This window comes from Sodiomyces alkalinus (genome assembly GCF_003711515.1).
Source record: "Sodiomyces alkalinus F11 unplaced genomic scaffold SODALscaffold_14, whole genome shotgun sequence".
Lineage (NCBI taxonomy): Eukaryota > Fungi > Ascomycota > Sordariomycetes > Glomerellales > Plectosphaerellaceae > Sodiomyces > Sodiomyces alkalinus.
The window spans coordinates 753,129-771,100 of NW_021167092.1; the positions used below are offsets into that span (position 1 = coordinate 753,129).

General features: G+C 42.0%; 2 protein-coding genes and 1 pseudogene across 3 annotated transcripts; all 3 read right to left on the reverse strand.

The window, feature by feature from the left end:
- Nucleotides 1-245: 245 nt before the first annotated feature.
- SODALDRAFT_364048 (hypothetical protein) lies at nt 246-1,113 on the reverse strand (the record flags this gene model as incomplete). The annotated part of the gene is made up of 5 exons (XM_028614613.1): nt 246-282; nt 330-380; nt 464-506; nt 569-841; nt 915-1,113. 5 exons carry the CDS (start codon nt 1,111-1,113, stop codon nt 246-248), a joined length of 603 nt encoding a protein of 200 aa, XP_028462619.1.
- Nucleotides 1,114-1,204: 91 nt separating this feature from the next.
- Nucleotides 1,205-2,465, reverse strand: SODALDRAFT_285530 (RNA-binding domain-containing protein; the record flags this gene model as incomplete). The annotated part of the gene is made up of 4 exons (XM_028608493.1): nt 1,205-1,674; nt 1,753-2,102; nt 2,224-2,335; nt 2,414-2,465. The coding sequence occupies 4 exons, from the start codon at nt 2,463-2,465 to the stop codon at nt 1,205-1,207; spliced, it is 984 nt and encodes a 327-aa protein (XP_028462620.1).
- Nucleotides 2,466-16,912: 14,447 nt separating this feature from the next.
- On the reverse strand, nt 16,913-16,984 carry SODALDRAFT_t208 (annotated as a pseudogene). Its single transcript has one exon. The product of its transcript is annotated as a tRNA-OTHER (tRNA).
- Between the last annotated feature and the right edge of the window lie 988 nt (nt 16,985-17,972).

The following is a 17,972-nucleotide window of genomic DNA, read 5'->3' on the forward strand; positions in this document are numbered from 1 at the left end:
ACGGTAAGAAAAGCGAGATTAACCCGACCTGCTTACTTAACTAGGTTCGGGCCAAAACGCTTACGAAGTTATATTCGAATACCCATACAAACTTTTAGTAGAGACAGTTCGATACCTATAGAAACTTTTTCGATACTCATACAAAGTATATACTCCCTTAAATATAGATTCGGCTCCTATGATATGTTTAGCATCTCTCGCGTAGGACACCAAGGATACATTGATAAGACGGACAGCATTGGTCCTCAAGTAGACATGTTTGAAGGTGAGCTGAGGCGACTGCTGGAACCGAGAAGCAATCGGAATAACTATACAGGTCCACGCAACACTTGAGACAGCTGGGTGTCGCAATGAGCGATAAGTTGCCCCAGCCACATGATCTGTACCAAGTATTAGTAGAGACGCCAAGGGGTCAGTACCTTGAACATCATGCAGAGATAGATGTTGGACAGTTCTCGGCCACGTCATGACATGAGATGACAACGCCATGAAGGCGCCATTTACGGCTGGATAAAAAGTGTTCGCGTGGGTCAGTCGAATCTAGTACATGAGTTCTTTTCAGGTGGACGAGAGCCGTGTTGTGATAAAGCTGCTGCCGGTGTCATCGCGGCAAAATTTGGTTGCACGGAATGAGCCTTGCTGATTGTCTGTAGCTGTAAAGCTGCGCCAAACCTCGAAGAAATGGTGCAAGTGATACTGGAACAAGATGTAACGGGAGGTCGCGATGGGAGGATGAAAGTGGTGAGGAATAGGGTCCGTGAAGACCCCAGGACTTGACGGCTGAAGGTGAAGAGAGGGTTGACGTCAACTGGACCTAGCCGGTCGAGACGCCTTGGTGTTGCTGTGTTGATTGTTTGCCAAAGCTACGAAAGAACGTCGTCCAAGACTCAAAAGCAAAGTGGGCGATCCGTAACCTCCGTAAAGTCCGATGCTTGTGCTGAATGGCCTTCCATCATCTACAAGTGGCCAGGCATAAGAGATGATGTGGTCGGAAGAATCCCCTGTTGTTTCCCCATCCAGACCAGCCGAATTTGTACAAGTACCAACGGACGCAAAGAAGATGATATTTGCTGAAATGGATCGCAGCACCAGAGACGTGAAAAAAGCGGCCATGGCAGCCCAGAGCGCAGCACCGTGACGTTAGTCCAATCCATGTTCAACGGGATCCTACGCATGTCAGCCCATTGAATTCGCAAGATGATGGTCATTTGCAGCTCAAACCTGATCCGTAAGGCTCACGTCCTTCAGAGCGACCAGCAGCTGAATCACCATAGCCAGCGCCGCTCGAGGGCGCATCGCGGGTGCGAGGGGCATCGCGTTCAGCGGTCCGCTCATATCTGTCGCGCTCATAACCTGGGCCGCCCCGACGGTCATCACGATAACGGTCTTCGCGATAGCGGTCTTCGCGGCCACTTCCGTAGCGGTCAACGCGGCCGTAGCCTTCCTCACGCTCTCGACCATAGCCCCCTCGATCGTCCCGATACGTACGATCGTACCCCCGATCCTCACGATAACCACCACGGTCATCATACCGTCGGTCATTGCCGCTGCCACCGCCACCGCCGCCGCCGCGGTAGCGGTAGGGGTCATCGCGTCCGTAGTATCCGCTGCCGCCACCGTAGCCACCGCGACGCTCGTCGCGATAGCGATCGTTAAAGCGCCCACCCCGACCATCTACAGCAAGAGAAAAATCAGCATGGTTGGCATTCAGAGCAATGATTCATTACCGAGCCAGCTAGGGCGTAGCCTTACCACGCTTAGGCGGACCAAAGTACTTGCCCGGGGTCGGAGTACGAGGACGGGCGCGGCGAGCCTTTTCGATGCTCAGAGTGCGGCCATCAATCTGCTCCCCCTGCAGGCCCTCCTTGGCCGCGTCGGCTTGGTCGGAGGTGACCATTTTAACGAAGCCAAACCCCCGAGATTCTTTGGTGTGAGGATCGCGCATAATTTGGCATTTCTCAACCTCCCCATACTTTTCAAAGAGCCGGGTAACCTCGGATTCACTTAGGCGAGGATGGATGCCAGTAACGAAGAGATTGGAGCCAGGATTGACCGCGCCATCATCATCGCCACCCTTTGAAGCCGCATCGTCTTTGGAAACACTGTATCATGAACAAGCCGTCAGCATCGACACTGAACACTTCGCATCTCCCAGACGAGTAGGGGGAAGAAGATTTTTTTGTCTTCGGAAAAAAAAGAAAAAGTGTCTATGCTGGAACTTACTGATCGCCGTTGCCGGGAGGGGAGGCAGAGCGTCGACGACCTCCCTCGGGTTCGTCGCGGAGGGGACGGGGAGAGGCACTGCGATTGTCGCGGTCGTACCGATGCGTCTCATCTAAACGGCACTCGGGTATTAAGCTTTGTTTCTGCAATTGGGAAGAGCAATTGGTAAGCTAGTTATTGGGAAACTGACCTTCATATCGGTCGCCATTGGCACCTTCATAGTCCATGCTGGTGCTAGCCATGATCGTGGCCTGTCAATGTCTGTCGGGGCTGGGATGTAGCCAAAGCTTATTTTATTGCTGCTCTGCTGGTTGTGAAATTCGCGTTGTTACCAGGTGCTGCTTCTGTTCAGCAGCGGACTCGAGGGGAGAGACGAAAGGAACCAGGTGAACAAAATAAAACAAAACGGAGGTAGAGTAGAAAGCAGAAGGCAGGAAAGAGTATATTATTAACCTGCGAGTAGCGTGGGTTGATGGTCGAAAAGAAAACGAGGCCAGACCAGGTGACCTAATAAGGAAAAGGAAAGAGAACTGTGGCCTGCGATGGTTATGAAAGAATGTGAGGACAGAAAGTTTGGGTAATTACCTTTCCACTCCCCAGTGCAAGTCGTTCTAGCGTGAGCACAAAATGGAACTGCCCGTGCACCAAGATTCTTTATTAGCGTAATTTGTGTCGCATGGGCACATACCATGCTGGCAGACTATGTCGAATAGACTGTGGGGCCTGTCACGTGCACTGCGACAGATGTAAACGCATAACTATATCGGCCCTACTATCGCACGTCAAATAGCACTTAGATAATCAACTTAGTAGAGCAGAAATCTCGTGTATATATATTATATTAAGTTATATCTGTGTAAGTCTCTTATACCCTTAATTTAGGTAGTAAAGACTCTATTATAGGTACTATATTATTTAGATCCTATCCGGTCTTTTCCGGTATCCGCCCCTGTTATATCCTAATACCCGAGGTCCGAAGCCCTTAGTTAGGGAGTAGTAGATCCCCCCTGGATCCTCTATAGACCACGTCGTGGTCCTGCCTATACGACATCTATATAGCCGTGGTCTGATAACTAGTCCTGTGGGAAATCGTCGGTATGAAAACGGTGGACTCTTCGGACGTAGGTATATTAAACGAACGGTGTTTGTATAGGGAATCCGTTCTGCTTAAGTACCCTGGCCCGTATCGCCTAGACTAAATATCTACCCTAGCTCTTTAATTAACGTAATCTTCTTATAAAATTATACTAGCTTGATCTTATATTTTTATATAGTAGTAACTAGTGTTCCTGCTATTCCTTTTAAAAAGAAGCTCTAGATAGCTTCTAAATTAAACCGCCGCCTAGCTCGTAAAGAGGTTTAGTACTATAGCGTTATGCCCTCCTACCCTCCTAATAACCTAGCTATCGCCTACTTAGGCGTCGATGAAGCTATTACTAACCGCTCGCCTACCTAGACTTAAAGCTATCACTAACCACTCGCTTACCTAGGCTAGAAGCTATTACTAACGGCTTGCCTACCTAAGTGTCGAAGAAGCCACTACTAACCGCTCGCCTACTAAGGCTCGAAGCTATTATTGATTTACCCTCCCCCCTTCTACCTTTTCTACTACCTCTTTTATCCCCTTACCTATACCCCTCCCCCCTTATTAGGATAACCTCCTTGAACGCCCTCTCTTATAATAGACCTTTTCTTAACGGCCGTTCTAACTACGTCGCTTAGATTATTAAGGCTTAACGACACGCTAAGGACCTTAATCTCTAGCACTTTATCTAGGGCTAAGCTCGTATTAAGAGCTAGGCTCCTACCCTCGAAAACTAGTATATCTATAAGCCTAAAGTGAAATTAGAGCTAGCCGAGTCTGGCCCTTCTAGCCCTTCTGCCCTTTCTATCCATTCTGCTACTCCTATACTAGTGCCTGACCTTCGAGTCTCGTAAAAGAACTAGAAGAACCGGCTGCTATACTACTAGGTTAATCACACTAAGCGCGATACGTCATACGTTTTCCTCCTATTAACCCTGGATCGAGCCGTTAAAAGAGACCTTAAAGGTATTAAGTATTCCTGGGAAATCTCGAAGCGCCTAAGTAAGTATAAGCTATTAGATATCGAGATTTAGATCTCCACTAGTAAGTAGGCCTCCAACCTAAAGCTATAGTCCTTTAAGTCAATAGGTTAGTATCTTTCTAAGTATAGAGACCTCCGCGATACCCTCCTATTAATTAGTGACAGCTACCCTAATAAGCTAATAGCTGTTAATGTCGTTAACGGCCTGCCTAGAACCTACCGAATCCATAAAGATAACTAGCGTTTTTATAGGAAAAAAGATAAGAAAAAGGCCTATAATATCTCTATTATAACCGATAACCTTCTAGAACAGAAATAAGAGATACTGAAATAGCATCGTAATAATAACCGCCGCGGCTCTCGCTAAGGGAATAACGACTAACAAGGCAGCGGATCCAAGAATCAATCTAATAAATAATCTAACGCTACCTAAAACAACTGCTGCGAGCCCTATACGACCACGAACTGCCCTCGGCCGGAAACACATAAAACAGAGGATTACGGCTCGCCTAGCAGCCCCAGGTATAATAACCAAGAAGGAAGAGGTCGTGGCCGCGGAGGCTACAGCCGCAATAACAACAATAACGGCCGAGGCAATAACAATAACCACGCCTATAACGTTAATACTAATAAAGGAGCCATTAACGCCCTTAATAGCCTAGAGGACTATCTAGGTAATCATAACGGCGTCTTTACTAGCCGCTCCTGCCTATAAGCACTAGTGCAACTTAAAAATCTGTATTAAGACTACCTCTAAGGCACCCCTTTGCAGATATAGAAGATCTAACGGTTTACTCCGGGTATGTCCCCGTTAACCCCGTGCCTAAGCCCCCCGCCTAAACCGCTACCGATACTTATAATAGTATAATCAACGGGCGGGGGGCCACTAAGATTGTTAAGATCGTTAGCACCGCGACGGATAGCAAACCTCACGGCGAGGTCTCTGCCCACTATGTCTATAGTAGTACCGATACCATTATAGAAGAACCCAGGGTTAACGGCCCTCTAGAAACCCTTATAGAACCTGTCTTCTAAGGTAATAGGAAGTATATTTATAACCGCTAGCTATAGGATTCCGGCGCCTTACTATATTCTATAGGCGACTTTAAATCCTATACACTATAGAGAAATCCCCGAATAAAACCGGTTCTAGATTATTACTGCGGACGGCACTATTAAGCCTACCTATATCGGGGTAGCTAAGGCATACCTATAAGGCCCTAACGGTAAAGGAAAGGTCGTTATCCTATAAAGAATGGTTTATATCCCCGGGCTCTATATTAATATAATATTAGAGAAGATAATATATATAGGTCGAGGTTATTTAGACTGTAACGTCCTACATAATAAGGTAGGCGAGGGCATCGGTACTATTAACGTAAGCACTCGCGGCTTCTTCCTTAGCCACTCTAGCGACCCTATAGCCGTTTTCTATATTATACCTAATTCTATTATAGCCGCGAGGCTACTACCCTCTATAATAGTAACACTACTAGTTAGGGCACCGCCGAGCGAGGCATAGCCTAATAAGCCCTAACCAGGAGTATAACCTATCGACCAACGACTCGACTATCGGTGAACTAAAGCGGTAATCTTATAGGTATTATAGACACGCCTATAGCACTAACGCCTTAGTCACGTTAACTATAGGGACCTTCGTAACACCGTTAAAATCACGAAGAATACCCTAGAAGCCGCTAGGATCGGCGGCTAACCCTATATAGTCTGCGACCTCTCCTATAGTCTTAGATATAGCCCTAAGGACCCCCGCCCCTATACCACCCGCGCTAGAGAACTATAGCACGTCGATATCTTCGAGCTAAAGTCTATTAGACCGTTTGGCGATAAGTACGGTCTTAGTATAACGGATAACGCCTCCCAGAAAAAGGGTATCCTGATCTTAAAGACTAAATCTGACTCCGGGAGGCTGCTACTTAACGCCCTGACCTTATATAGTAACTGCTAGAGATAACCTATGAGGCACGTATATACTAATAATGCGGGAGAGTTCCTTAGTAATAGTCTTTACTATAACCTCTAAGCCTAGGGCACGTCTTTTTTAAGTAGCCCTCCTTACGACCACGAATAGAACGACGTTATGGAAAGGTCTATCCGTGCTATCCTCGATAAGGGCAGGGAAATAGTAGTCGGTACCGATATCCCCCGTTTTCTATAGCCTAAAATCCTCCGTAGCTCCGTATATCCTAGTAATATCAGGGCTATCTCCGTAGTTAATAAGAAGACCCCTTACTAAGCCTACTACGACGACCTAGCCCCTGGCTACGATAATAAGCCACCTATCCACCACTTAAGGACCCTCGGTTATAGAGTCTTTATCTATATCCCCCTAGAGGTTAGAGTAAAGTCTTATAAGCTTAAAGCCCGCGTAGAAGAGGGCGTGCTTATTAGATTTAAAGGGGAGTACCTATACTGCGTTTAGATACCCGCAGGCACTATAGAGAAACCTAAAGGAAGGTTAGTCATCTTAAGCTAGGTAGTTTTCCACGAGGACTATCACAATAGCGGCACCTCGTAGGCATAACTCTTAGTAGTATACAGCCAACTACTAAGAAACCACCGTAATAACCCTCGCCCTTTAACTGGCACGCTAGATCCAAATCAACGACCCCGCGCTACCCCGCCTAGACTAACCTTCTCAATGGTTTACGGTACTAAAAGCATCGTAATAGAGGGAAACACCACTAACGCCTATAACGATCCTCTGATTATAGGTTATAAAGACCTATAACGCCTTAATAAGCACCCGTAGCACGCTATAGAACTAACGGTTAACCTGGAGGAATACGAAGTATCCCTAAGAACCACCTTCATAGTTAAGGAACCAACCCCTACTATCAACCCTGCCGAGATCCAATGGCTACGTAATAGTAATAATAATGCCGGACCCTTACCCACCGATAATAAGGGCGACTAATAGACTACCCAGGACCCTAAAAACGTGGCAGAGGCATGCCGTCTAGCTAACTAGCCCTCTTAGAAGAAGGCTATTTACGACGAGATCCTTAGTCTTATTAGTTACGGTGCCCCCTCCTTTAAAACCCTCCCTAAGCGAAGCTATAGGTTAACTGCGAAGATCGTGCTAAAATATAAGAAGAGAAACGGCCTCCTCGAAAAACGTAAGGCCAGGGTAGTCGCTAGGGGCTTCTAATAACGGTATAGAATCGACTACTATAATACCTACGCCTCTACTATTAAAGCAGCCTTGTGGCGTATTATTATCGCCCTCGTAATTATTAATGGATAGCCTGTTCGTTAGCTTAGTATCGTCGGCGCCTATCTCTACAGCGACCTTAGGGAATAGGTCTATATAAGACAATTCGATATACTATTAGACTTCTTCTAGGACCTCTGATACTAACACCTCGTAACTTAACTTAGGTAGCACCCTAACCTAACCTCTTTATACGGCTCCGTAAAGCCTTATATAGCCTTAAGCATGGCGGCCACTAGTAGTAATAATGGCTTTATAAGGAGCTAGGCGCCCTTGGTTATAAACTACTAATTTCTGACCCTGCGATTTATCGTAACGCCACCGTGGGCGTTATCGTCTCCACGTATATTAACGGCTTCCTTATTACCGGCCCTCCTATAGTAACCCTATAGCTATTTAACTAACTGGCTAAACGCCTTAATATTATCGATCTAGGCCTTGCCGACTACTTCCTTAGAGTCCGTATTTAATAGGAACCTAACCGCACCGTAATTATATAAGATATCTACACTCTAGAAGCCCTCGAAGAGCTTACTTATAACTCCATAAGACTAGCGACCACGCTCATAGATCCAAACCACCTTACTACCGCTATCGGACGGCCTAGCAATACGAGCCTATTACCCCTTATTACCCTGAACGCAGAAGATCACACCTTATACCGTAAGATTATTGACAAACTACTATATCATGCCTGTCTTATAAGACCCGATATTATGTACGCTGCTTCCCTTTAGGGACGCTTTAGCTATGCGCGCTTCGATAACTACCTTATTGGTGTTAAAAGGATTCTGCGATACCTTCGTAGCCGCCTATCTAACGGGCTTATCTTCCGCGGCGATAAAGACTACTAACCTATTACGGGTAACTGCCTAGGACATTATAGAGCTTTAGACTTAAGCTTTACTAACGCCGAAGGCGTAGAATCAACTACTAGAAAGGTGTTCTGTATAGCTAGAGCTCTAGTTACCTAGTCTTCTAAACGCCAGACTCACGTTATAAAATCTGTATCCAAAGCCGAGTTATACGCCCTTAACAACGCCGTCCAAATAGCCTAATAGATACGCCACCTCCTACGAGACCTCAGCGAGGACCTTAATAACACTATCACGATTAAAGTCGATAATACTAGCGCTATCGCAAAGTCAGAGCGCTCTAATTGCAGTAAGTTTACGCTATTAGACTATTCACACGTATTCGATACCGTTAGCCACGAGGAGGTTAGGATCGAGTATATTAAGAGCGCTAATAACCCCACCGACGGCTTTATAAAGCCCCTATAACCAGGGCCGTTTAACTACTTTACAGACCTCCTTAAGATAGAATAGATACTATAGGTTATTAGTTAACCAGTTAATGTTAATTAAATCGTCGCTCCTCTACTACTTAGATACCTAACAATTTAAAGGGGAGTGTAAACGTATAACGCATAACTATATCGGCCCTATATAGCCGTAGTCTAATACCTAGTCCTATAGGAAATCGTCGGTATAAAAACTGTGGACTCTTCGGGCGTAGGTATATTCAATGAACGGTGTTTATATAGGGAATCCGTTCTGCTTAAGTACCCTGGGCCGTATCGCCGAGACTAAATATCTACCCTAGCTCTTTAATTAACGCAATCTCCTTACGTAATTATGCTAGGTTAATCTTGTGTTTTCACAACAGATCTACTATATATTATAGACGCTGTAGTTCTGCAGCCTAGCTGCCTAGTCTTTCTCTTATATAGTCTTATCTATACGAGTATACCGTTAGGATTATTAGATAGTGGTTAGTATAAGGGCACTGGCTACTTTAATATAGCTAGGGCTTATCTTATTGCTTATATATGTATCTTTATTTTGGTAATTGTTGGAATATAAATAAGGTACGCGGAATTATATGTGTATTCATCTAAGTGAAGTTTGTGATACTTCATAGGGATGCTTAACTATAAGGAAAAAGCAGGGGAAATGACTGTAGATATATAGGATCAAGGTGCTCCACACGTCAAATACAATATGGTGTATCACACCTCGATATGGTGGCTGTGGACATCTAACACACCCCCCTAGAATAGTAGAATTAATCCTAACTAGTCTGCTCGTTGAATTAATACTCAAAGTCCAGGGTAAATTGGGCCTAGATATTAATTAACGGCGTTATAGGCGTTAAAGCCAAAAAGAAAAGTTAAAAAGTGTTAAAAACAGTACCGAAATAATAGTATATAGGGGCATAAAACCACTTAAAATAACGGTCTAATTAGCCGTTTTCCTTTAATTAAAAGCCGATAAAAGGGCGTTTTCGTTTCTTAATTACTTTAATCTAATTTAGTCGGGACTTTATGCCAAGCAGATATATAAACTCCCTGTAGTTCTGCGGGGGTAGTACCTTTATAAGGCTATCGCTGACTATATTATTAGTGGCGATCTAATTAATCGCGATAGTCCTTTTTTAAACAGTTTATCGGATCTAAAGGGCGTGGATATTAAGATACTTTAACTTCGAGGTAACCTACGGCCTAAGGGATTCTAATAGCTACTTAGTGTATGAAGTATCGTAGTATACTATTAGTGGTTCCTTCTTACAGGTTAATATTAGGTTCTTTATTAAACGCCTCATCGCGATATGCTGCCTAGTAGTAGCAGAAAAGTGCTATAAGCTCGGCTTTACTACTAGAAGTTATAACCCTTCTTTGCTTATTTACCTTCTAGTCTATAGGAACCCCGAATAATAATATACTATACCCTTAGGAGCTATACCGAGTCTTATAGTTATTAGCGAAGGCGGTATTAGAAGTATAAAAGTGTATAGGGCGTTAGTAGTGTTTACGTAGTCCGAAGTAAAGGCATAGTGTTTTTATTAAGCCGAGATACTTTAAATACCTATCTACGGTATCGTGATACTATTTTAACAGGTAAGTGCTAAATTCGGTAAGCCTCGAAGCGGCTTTAGAGGTATTAGGCCGGGTTTAATAAGCAGCGTAATTAATAGAATCGACCTTCCGAAGATATAGATAGATAAACTCTTCGGAGGCTTATTAGTCGGTAGTAGATAGTTCTAAAAAGTTAGGATAAGGAACAGGCCTTTTAGCCCTACGACCTCTATAATCTACCTATAACGCCTTTATCTTATCGGTGATATAGTTATTAAGCGATAACTATAGCTTATATTATTAACGATTACGTCCTACCCGGATTCTAAGAAACCACTTAATTAGTCCTAAATCTCTAATCCAGAAGCTCTTCTATATCTATTTTACTAGGTTATTAGCTATAGATTTATATTCCTTATAGTAGATTAGGATAATATCGTTAACGTAGAAAAAATTAATTAGAATCTTATTCTTAAAGATATAATCGTCTTCGGTTAATTACTTTAAACCGTACTTACCTAGTACGGAAAAGAGCTATTAGTGCTATAGCTTTAGAGAATGCTATAGGCTATATAACGCCCGGCATAGCCGATAAATCCCTCTACGGTATTTAGGGATATATATAGATTACTTTAAAACGTCCTCGAGCTAATTATAGGCTTTAATGCCCGTAGCCGACTATAGTAACTACTAACCAGGGTGGTCCCTAATATAGATCTCTTCGTCAAGCAGAGTATTAGTGAATACATTAACGGCGTTAAGTTACTAAGTCTCGAGATCAAAGTAGGCTATAATACCTATTAGCGACCTAAAGGTCCTTCTAGCGAGGGTGGAGGCATAAACGTTAAGGTAGTTATTACGTTATTAATCCCCTTAAATGTCAAGGCGTGCCTAAAACTTATTAACATAGCCTATAGGATCGACCTTATACTTAAAACCCTATTTAAGGTCTAGTGGTCTTAGAATTAAGTTAGATAGTCCCGAGCCGTGTCCCTGCTAATAGGACTATTCCTACTATTTACAAGTGCCTATTAATCTAAGCATGCCGACCTCCTATAAGGCAGCCTTAATCTATTCTAATTTATAAGGACTCTTTAGTATTTAAGACTAGTTTAGAGGTTCCTCGGGTATATCGTGGCGTAGTAGCGGCTTCTTCGGTATCTTAATCTAATTATAGCAGGTATAAAAGAAAGGAGGGATATAACGGTCGGTTAGATGCCTACTACGGGCAGGCCGGTCGGCAGCAGTTATCGGAATAATAAGAGGGCGGCTTCTTCTGCTTATAGAAGTAGGTTACTTAGCTATAGGAGTAGAAGAAGAGGTTTAAGGAGACTTAGCAGGAGCCGTAGATATCGGATTAATATCGGTAGTAGTGGTTAGTTCCTTATTAAAAACCGATTAGTAAGGGGATAATAATCCTATTTCGACGGTATCGCCGGTTATAGCCGTATTGTTAGATTGATCTTGGGTATTGTTGGGCCGTTTAAAAATAGGCGGTAGATCCGTAGTTCTAGTTTATAGTGTAGGCGGGCCGTTTATAGTTATTAGAGGAGTAATTATAGGTGTAATTATAGAAGACGTTGGAATAGATGCTGTTGGGGGCGTGGAAGGCGTTATAGTGCTTATTTGCCCTGTTCTACGTGCCTCTTAATTAGGTGCCTCCTGCTATTCCTGCTATTATTATTCTTCTATAGATTCTATAGTAGTTATTAAACCTCTACCTCTATCCACCCCCCTAGAAGCACCGGTAGTGGTAGAGGTAGTAGTAGCTGCAGCCTCCGCTATAGCCTCCTTTATAGTACTCTGCTCTAGTAGTAGTTAAAGCAGAAGATTAGTAACATTAGTAGTAATAGCGAGAGGACCGTGGAGGTAATAATCCACCGGTAGATTTAATTACTCGAAGACCTCTTCGGTAACCGGCGGCTCTATATCACAATGTTTATATAAGAGTCTTTTATTAAAGATAACGTCTCTTGTGCATAGAATCCTCCTTAATTTTAGCACCTGAAACCGGTATATATTAATGCTCTTATACCCGATTAAATACCCGATATATACTCTTTCGGCTAACTTAGCATTATGGTTACGACCTTATTAGTAGTTAGCGGTTAGTGAATAGGCTCTATAACTATTCCTTTTTTAGATAACTAACGATAGGCTTTATTAGGATTTTCTTTAGGCCTTATTTATTAATCTAATCCTCCATCTTCCCTTAAGGGGTTTTCTACTAGAGGTCCTTCCGAGGAATAAGATTATATGGATATACTATAGCAGCCACTAGTTCTGGCTATAGATCCTATTAGATGCCTAAGGCCGTTACGAGAGTCCTCGCGATAATAAAGATAACGCCGCCGTGGCGTTCTGCCCTCGGATTCTGCGCGGCTATATATAGCGATAACCTCTTAAGTAAAATCCCTCTCTTATTGGCCTATTTATCGAAGCCCTTCTAAAAGGACCTTTCTCTATCTAGGCAGATTACGATAATTATATAATAGTACTGCCTTTGAAAGAAGAACTTCAAATTTATTAATATCGGTAAGGCTAATTTATATTCACGCAGGAACCGCATAATAGCTTAACGAGTATAGAGGTCGTATAAAAGTATCACGACCTTTGTACTATTATAGGCCTCGTTAAGGCTAAAGAGGTTTACCTCGACCCTATATCATAGTATCGTCGTTTAGTGGTTAGGTAACCTTCTCGAGTTAACCTTCTTTACTTTACTAAGGGCATAGGCCTTATAATCCACTATTAGAGGACCTTTTCCTTTCATAACGCCTCTAATAAGGGCATCTTCTATTTTATCGAGGGCAGTAGCGCCGGCGTGCCCTAGCCTCTTATACTATAAACGAGCGTTAGCGACGCTTATAGTAGGCGTTATAGAGCTATTAAAGAAGCTGCTTAGTAGGTGCTATTAACGATCCGTTAGAATAAAAGCGTATTAATCGTTAACGCTATATAGAGATAGGACTAATAAGCGCTCTCTAATTTTTAGTATTTCGAGGCCGGAATTAAAAACGATACACTCTTCCTTTAATCTTCTAGTCGCGATTAAGGTTATTAGGTAGTCTTATATAAACGTAACGCGATTTAGCACTAAAACAAAGGGATTACTGTATTCGTTATCTATTTCTAATTATATCCTGCTATAGCCCTTAACTAGCTTATCTCTCTATTACCCATTTAAAAACAATGCTCTTCTATAGCAGGTTCAAAGTCCTGTAGCAGGTGTTATTAGTTAGTGATATGCCTCGAGGTGCCGGAGTCGATTAGCAGCTGATTAAAGAGATTACTGCTAACCATTATATTATTTATCTACAGAAAGGAATATATCCTATAGGATTTCTTATCGGAATTCTTATCCTGGTTATCGGTAGAGTTAGATACCTCCGTCGACGATTCTTTCGGCTATAACTTCTAAGAGCCCTTTTTAGCACCTGTTTTTAGGCTTTTAGCGTCCTTTTCGATATTCTCCCGGAATCTCTTTTAACGTTTATTATCCTAGGCCTTAATACTACGGTCGACGTATTCTAAGATCTGTTTTAAAGGTGTACATCCCTTCTTCCTACATACATTATTAACGTTTAGGCACTTCTATAAAGGATTATAATTATATTTACTTCTCTTTTTATTATAGTAGTCGTATAACCACTCTTTCTTCTATTTATTAGACTATTAGTTACCCTATTATCCCGATCATACCCGCTAATCCTTACCTTCTTTATCCTTACCTAGGAAGGTTACCGTATAAAAGGATAATATAGTAGGCTTCTTATCGAGTCGGTACGGGTAACAGCGTCGAAGCTATATCGTATACTCCTCCACGATAGATTAAATCAAGGGTAGGTTCTTCTCTTCTAACTATAGAAGTTCTATAAACCTTTTCTTTAACTACTTTAGTACTACGCTACCAATAGCATTAAAGAAGCCGTTAATCTAATTGTCTTTGGTATTATAAGCACGAACTTCGTATATCTTAGTCTCGTAGTATAGCTTAATAAAGTCCTCTAGCTAGCGTTCATAGGGTATACGCCTAACGTTTTAGGGGTATTCGTCCTAGTATCTCTTGATTAATACCTTCTAGGCGGCGTTTATCGGCTTAAGGTACGTCTTAAGGGCCTTTAATATATCTTTTACTTCCTTATAGCCGGCGTACTAATCCTTTAAAGCAGGGCTAACTATTTTCGCGATATAGTCGTGGAGTGCTTAGATCCCCTCTTTTTAGCCTTATACATATCCTCTTTTACTTACTAGATCTTAAATTATATATCCTACATAGAGATATTACGTTCTTTAGCAGTAGTAGAAGGTGACGGTGAATCGGTTCGAATACGGCGCTTCGGCTATTTAGCTTTATTACGGTCGGGATTAACGAGGTCGGCGATATCGTAGGAGCACGCGATAGTTATCACGGCTTTAATCTAAGGCCTTTAATCTTTCGGAGTAATAAGTATTACCAGGCCTATAATAGACATTACTGCTATGGAAGCTATCGTTTTGCTAATAAAAGTAGTGGAGTAGGATAAATGGAAAGGTTAATTAACTATACTAAACGCTTAACATAATAGTGCGATTAAATAATAAAGTAATTAAATAAGTCTAAAGTAGGCAGACGTTACTAATAATACTAAACTACCCGCTATAGGCTTAACACTGATTTGTAATAGACTAGACGCTATAGGATCGATCAGAATAGCTTCGTTTATTAGAACGCCGGGCTTATAACTATTAGAATATAAAGAAGATATACGGAATTATATGTGTATTTATCTAAGTGAAGTTTATAACACTTTATAGGGATATCTAACTATAAGGAAAAAGCAGGGGAAATGACTGTGGATATATAGGATCGAGGTACTCCACACGTCTAATATAATATGGTTTGTCACACCTCGATAAGGCGGCTGTGGGCATCTGGCAGTAATTCTGCAATTATGCAAAAGCAGCGTTTTCCCTCCGAGATCTTATAGATAGCTTGTAGATATCTGCGGTTTCCGATACATTAGTAATGCCTCCTTGTTATGAACGGTATTTAACACCTCGATATCGCGACTATTGGATTATTTGTTTATATCGGTCTGCACCCGTGGTTAAGCAGGTACCCCTATGGCGGCGTGCGAAGAATAACTTTTATAAGAAACCTTATAGTTTATAGTTTAGAGCGGGTACGACTAGTAATAACGCCGGTCAGAACCCTGAACAGAGTTTAACCCCGCACGATTACAGTGATATATGTAGTCTATGGATGGAGTGTTATTTTTCCTCTATATCGAAGCAGAGATAGTTTTCCTCTTTTTTTCTATTATTAATGCTACGAAGATTAAGCTTTTATTTTCACACTTTTAGCACGATATTCTATATATATCTTCTTCCTTAGCGGCTAATATCGGCTATTACACGTATATATATTAGATCTCCTCTTAAGTAGTTCCCTGTTATGGACGTGTAGATATTAATAGACGATATATCTAACTCTAAGATACTAGCGCCTAATTATTTAGTCTTACCCCGGAAACTTAAGACCCTATCCCCTGGAATAGATCTTAATAAACCGATATTTAAGCAGAGATAACTATCGCTAGTATCTTTAACTATATCCTTAGAGGTTACCCTTATTATAGGCTTTAACCTATAGATCCCGGATTATACCCTAATTACTATATATTTCTAATAAAGCTTATAGTAAGATTCTGTAGATATAATATCCTAGGTCGGGTAGTCTATAGCTATAGCTTCTAAGTTCTCTGGGGGCGGTAATTTATACCTAGTATCCGAATTCCTAATGCATATTAAAGATATTATCGATATACTGCTAGAACGCGTTACGCCGGACGTAAAAGAATAATAGAAGCTTCGGCGTATACGTATAAACCCAGTAGGCAGAGCCCGGTCCTAGTAGTAAACCCTCGATATCGAGGACCGTAATAGCGAGGAGAAAACTAAGGATGAATTTAATAAGGAATTTAACGATAAGATTACACGATAAGACGGATAGACGATTATAGAAGTGTCTGCCTTTTAACGTAAGCCTAGCGAGCAGCTTATCGACTATCATATTCGCGGCATAAAACTAAATAATAATTCTATACCCGCAAAGATCTATATACTTTTTTTTCTCAATATATGTATATAGCCCTAGAGCTATAGCGCGAGTCGATTAAGGAGACTAATTCTATAACGAGTTAAGTAGTCTATTTATATAAACCTGTTAATAGTAAAGTGAAATCCTTATAAATAGCTTTCTTAGGCTATAGCGGTCCAGGTCTCTTATTATTCCGGGAATTATCTTATTAGGTTACGCGCTCCACAAAGTGCCCTAGCTTATATAACCTAATCGTAGTGGTATGTATATAGGTGCGCTTAATTACGCGTGGTAGGTATATACCCTCTCCCCCTAAGGAGGGTACGGTACCGGAGGCAGTATAGTTCTACTTATTAGCGCGTAAGCTAATACATCCCTGAACGTGCGGGGACCCCTATAACGTGTAGAAGCTCCGTGTAGGTCGCGCGCGAATTAAAAATTCCGCGCGCGATTAAGGGGAGTAGGATTCGAACCCACGGCCTTACGCGGCTACTAGGCGTGTCTACTACCTACACTATCCCCCGATCCGTATACTATTAGTATAGCGATTCTATAAAGAGAGAGTAGACGGCGAGGTTAATGCCTACCTTCGTGAATGAATCTAGGACCGGCTTACTATGTCCGGCAAGAGCGTCCACGGAGTCCTAAAGAAATCTATTATATTCGAGGATATAAAGTATATAATTATTAAAGTCGCTAAACGCATATATAATATATCTACGCTGCTTAAGGATAAGGATATACTATCCGATAGTATAGTCGAAGCTCTTAGGGGTATTAGTAAACTTAGTAAGTCCTATAATAAATAGGCGGAGATATTTATATAAAAAATATAAGATCTTTTACTCCGACCTGCTAATAGTTTTTTATACGATCCTAATAACCCCTTATAGTCTACTAGGGCATTACCGTAATAAACCCGGTCGGGATATTCTTCTAATATAGATCGGGTATCCTGCTTTAGCTATAGTGGTTAGCGCTGTATATTCCGTGATTACCCTGCTAAGGGTACGCGAGAGAAATAGCAGTAACGAGGAGAGTTATAGGAAACCCGTAAAGATAAGATACTAGCAGCTAGGGAGCGGGAACTATAGGATCGCAGAACCCACTAAACTAATAGACCCATATAGCCGAAGCCGCACTAACTAAGGGCGGTGTTAGTATATCTTATTCTACGGAATATTAATATAATGCGTAAAGATACTACTTATAGTCAGGTCTAGGACCTAGACACTAATAGCACTACTAAAGACTATGTTAGCGGATATTACTATGCTTTATCTTCTAATAAGTCTGATAAGATCCTACTGCTAAATTTTGCCTTATACTAGATGGCTATAATATAAAATATATACCCGCCATTACCGGGTATAATAATCTAATAGTTAAATACTTCACGATAGAGGTTTCCTAGTATTAATAAAACTAACGTCTAGGATATACTTATTAATACACGATAGCGCGAGGACACTCCGTAGGACCCGGATTAGGATCCACGCGTAAAGCCTATTA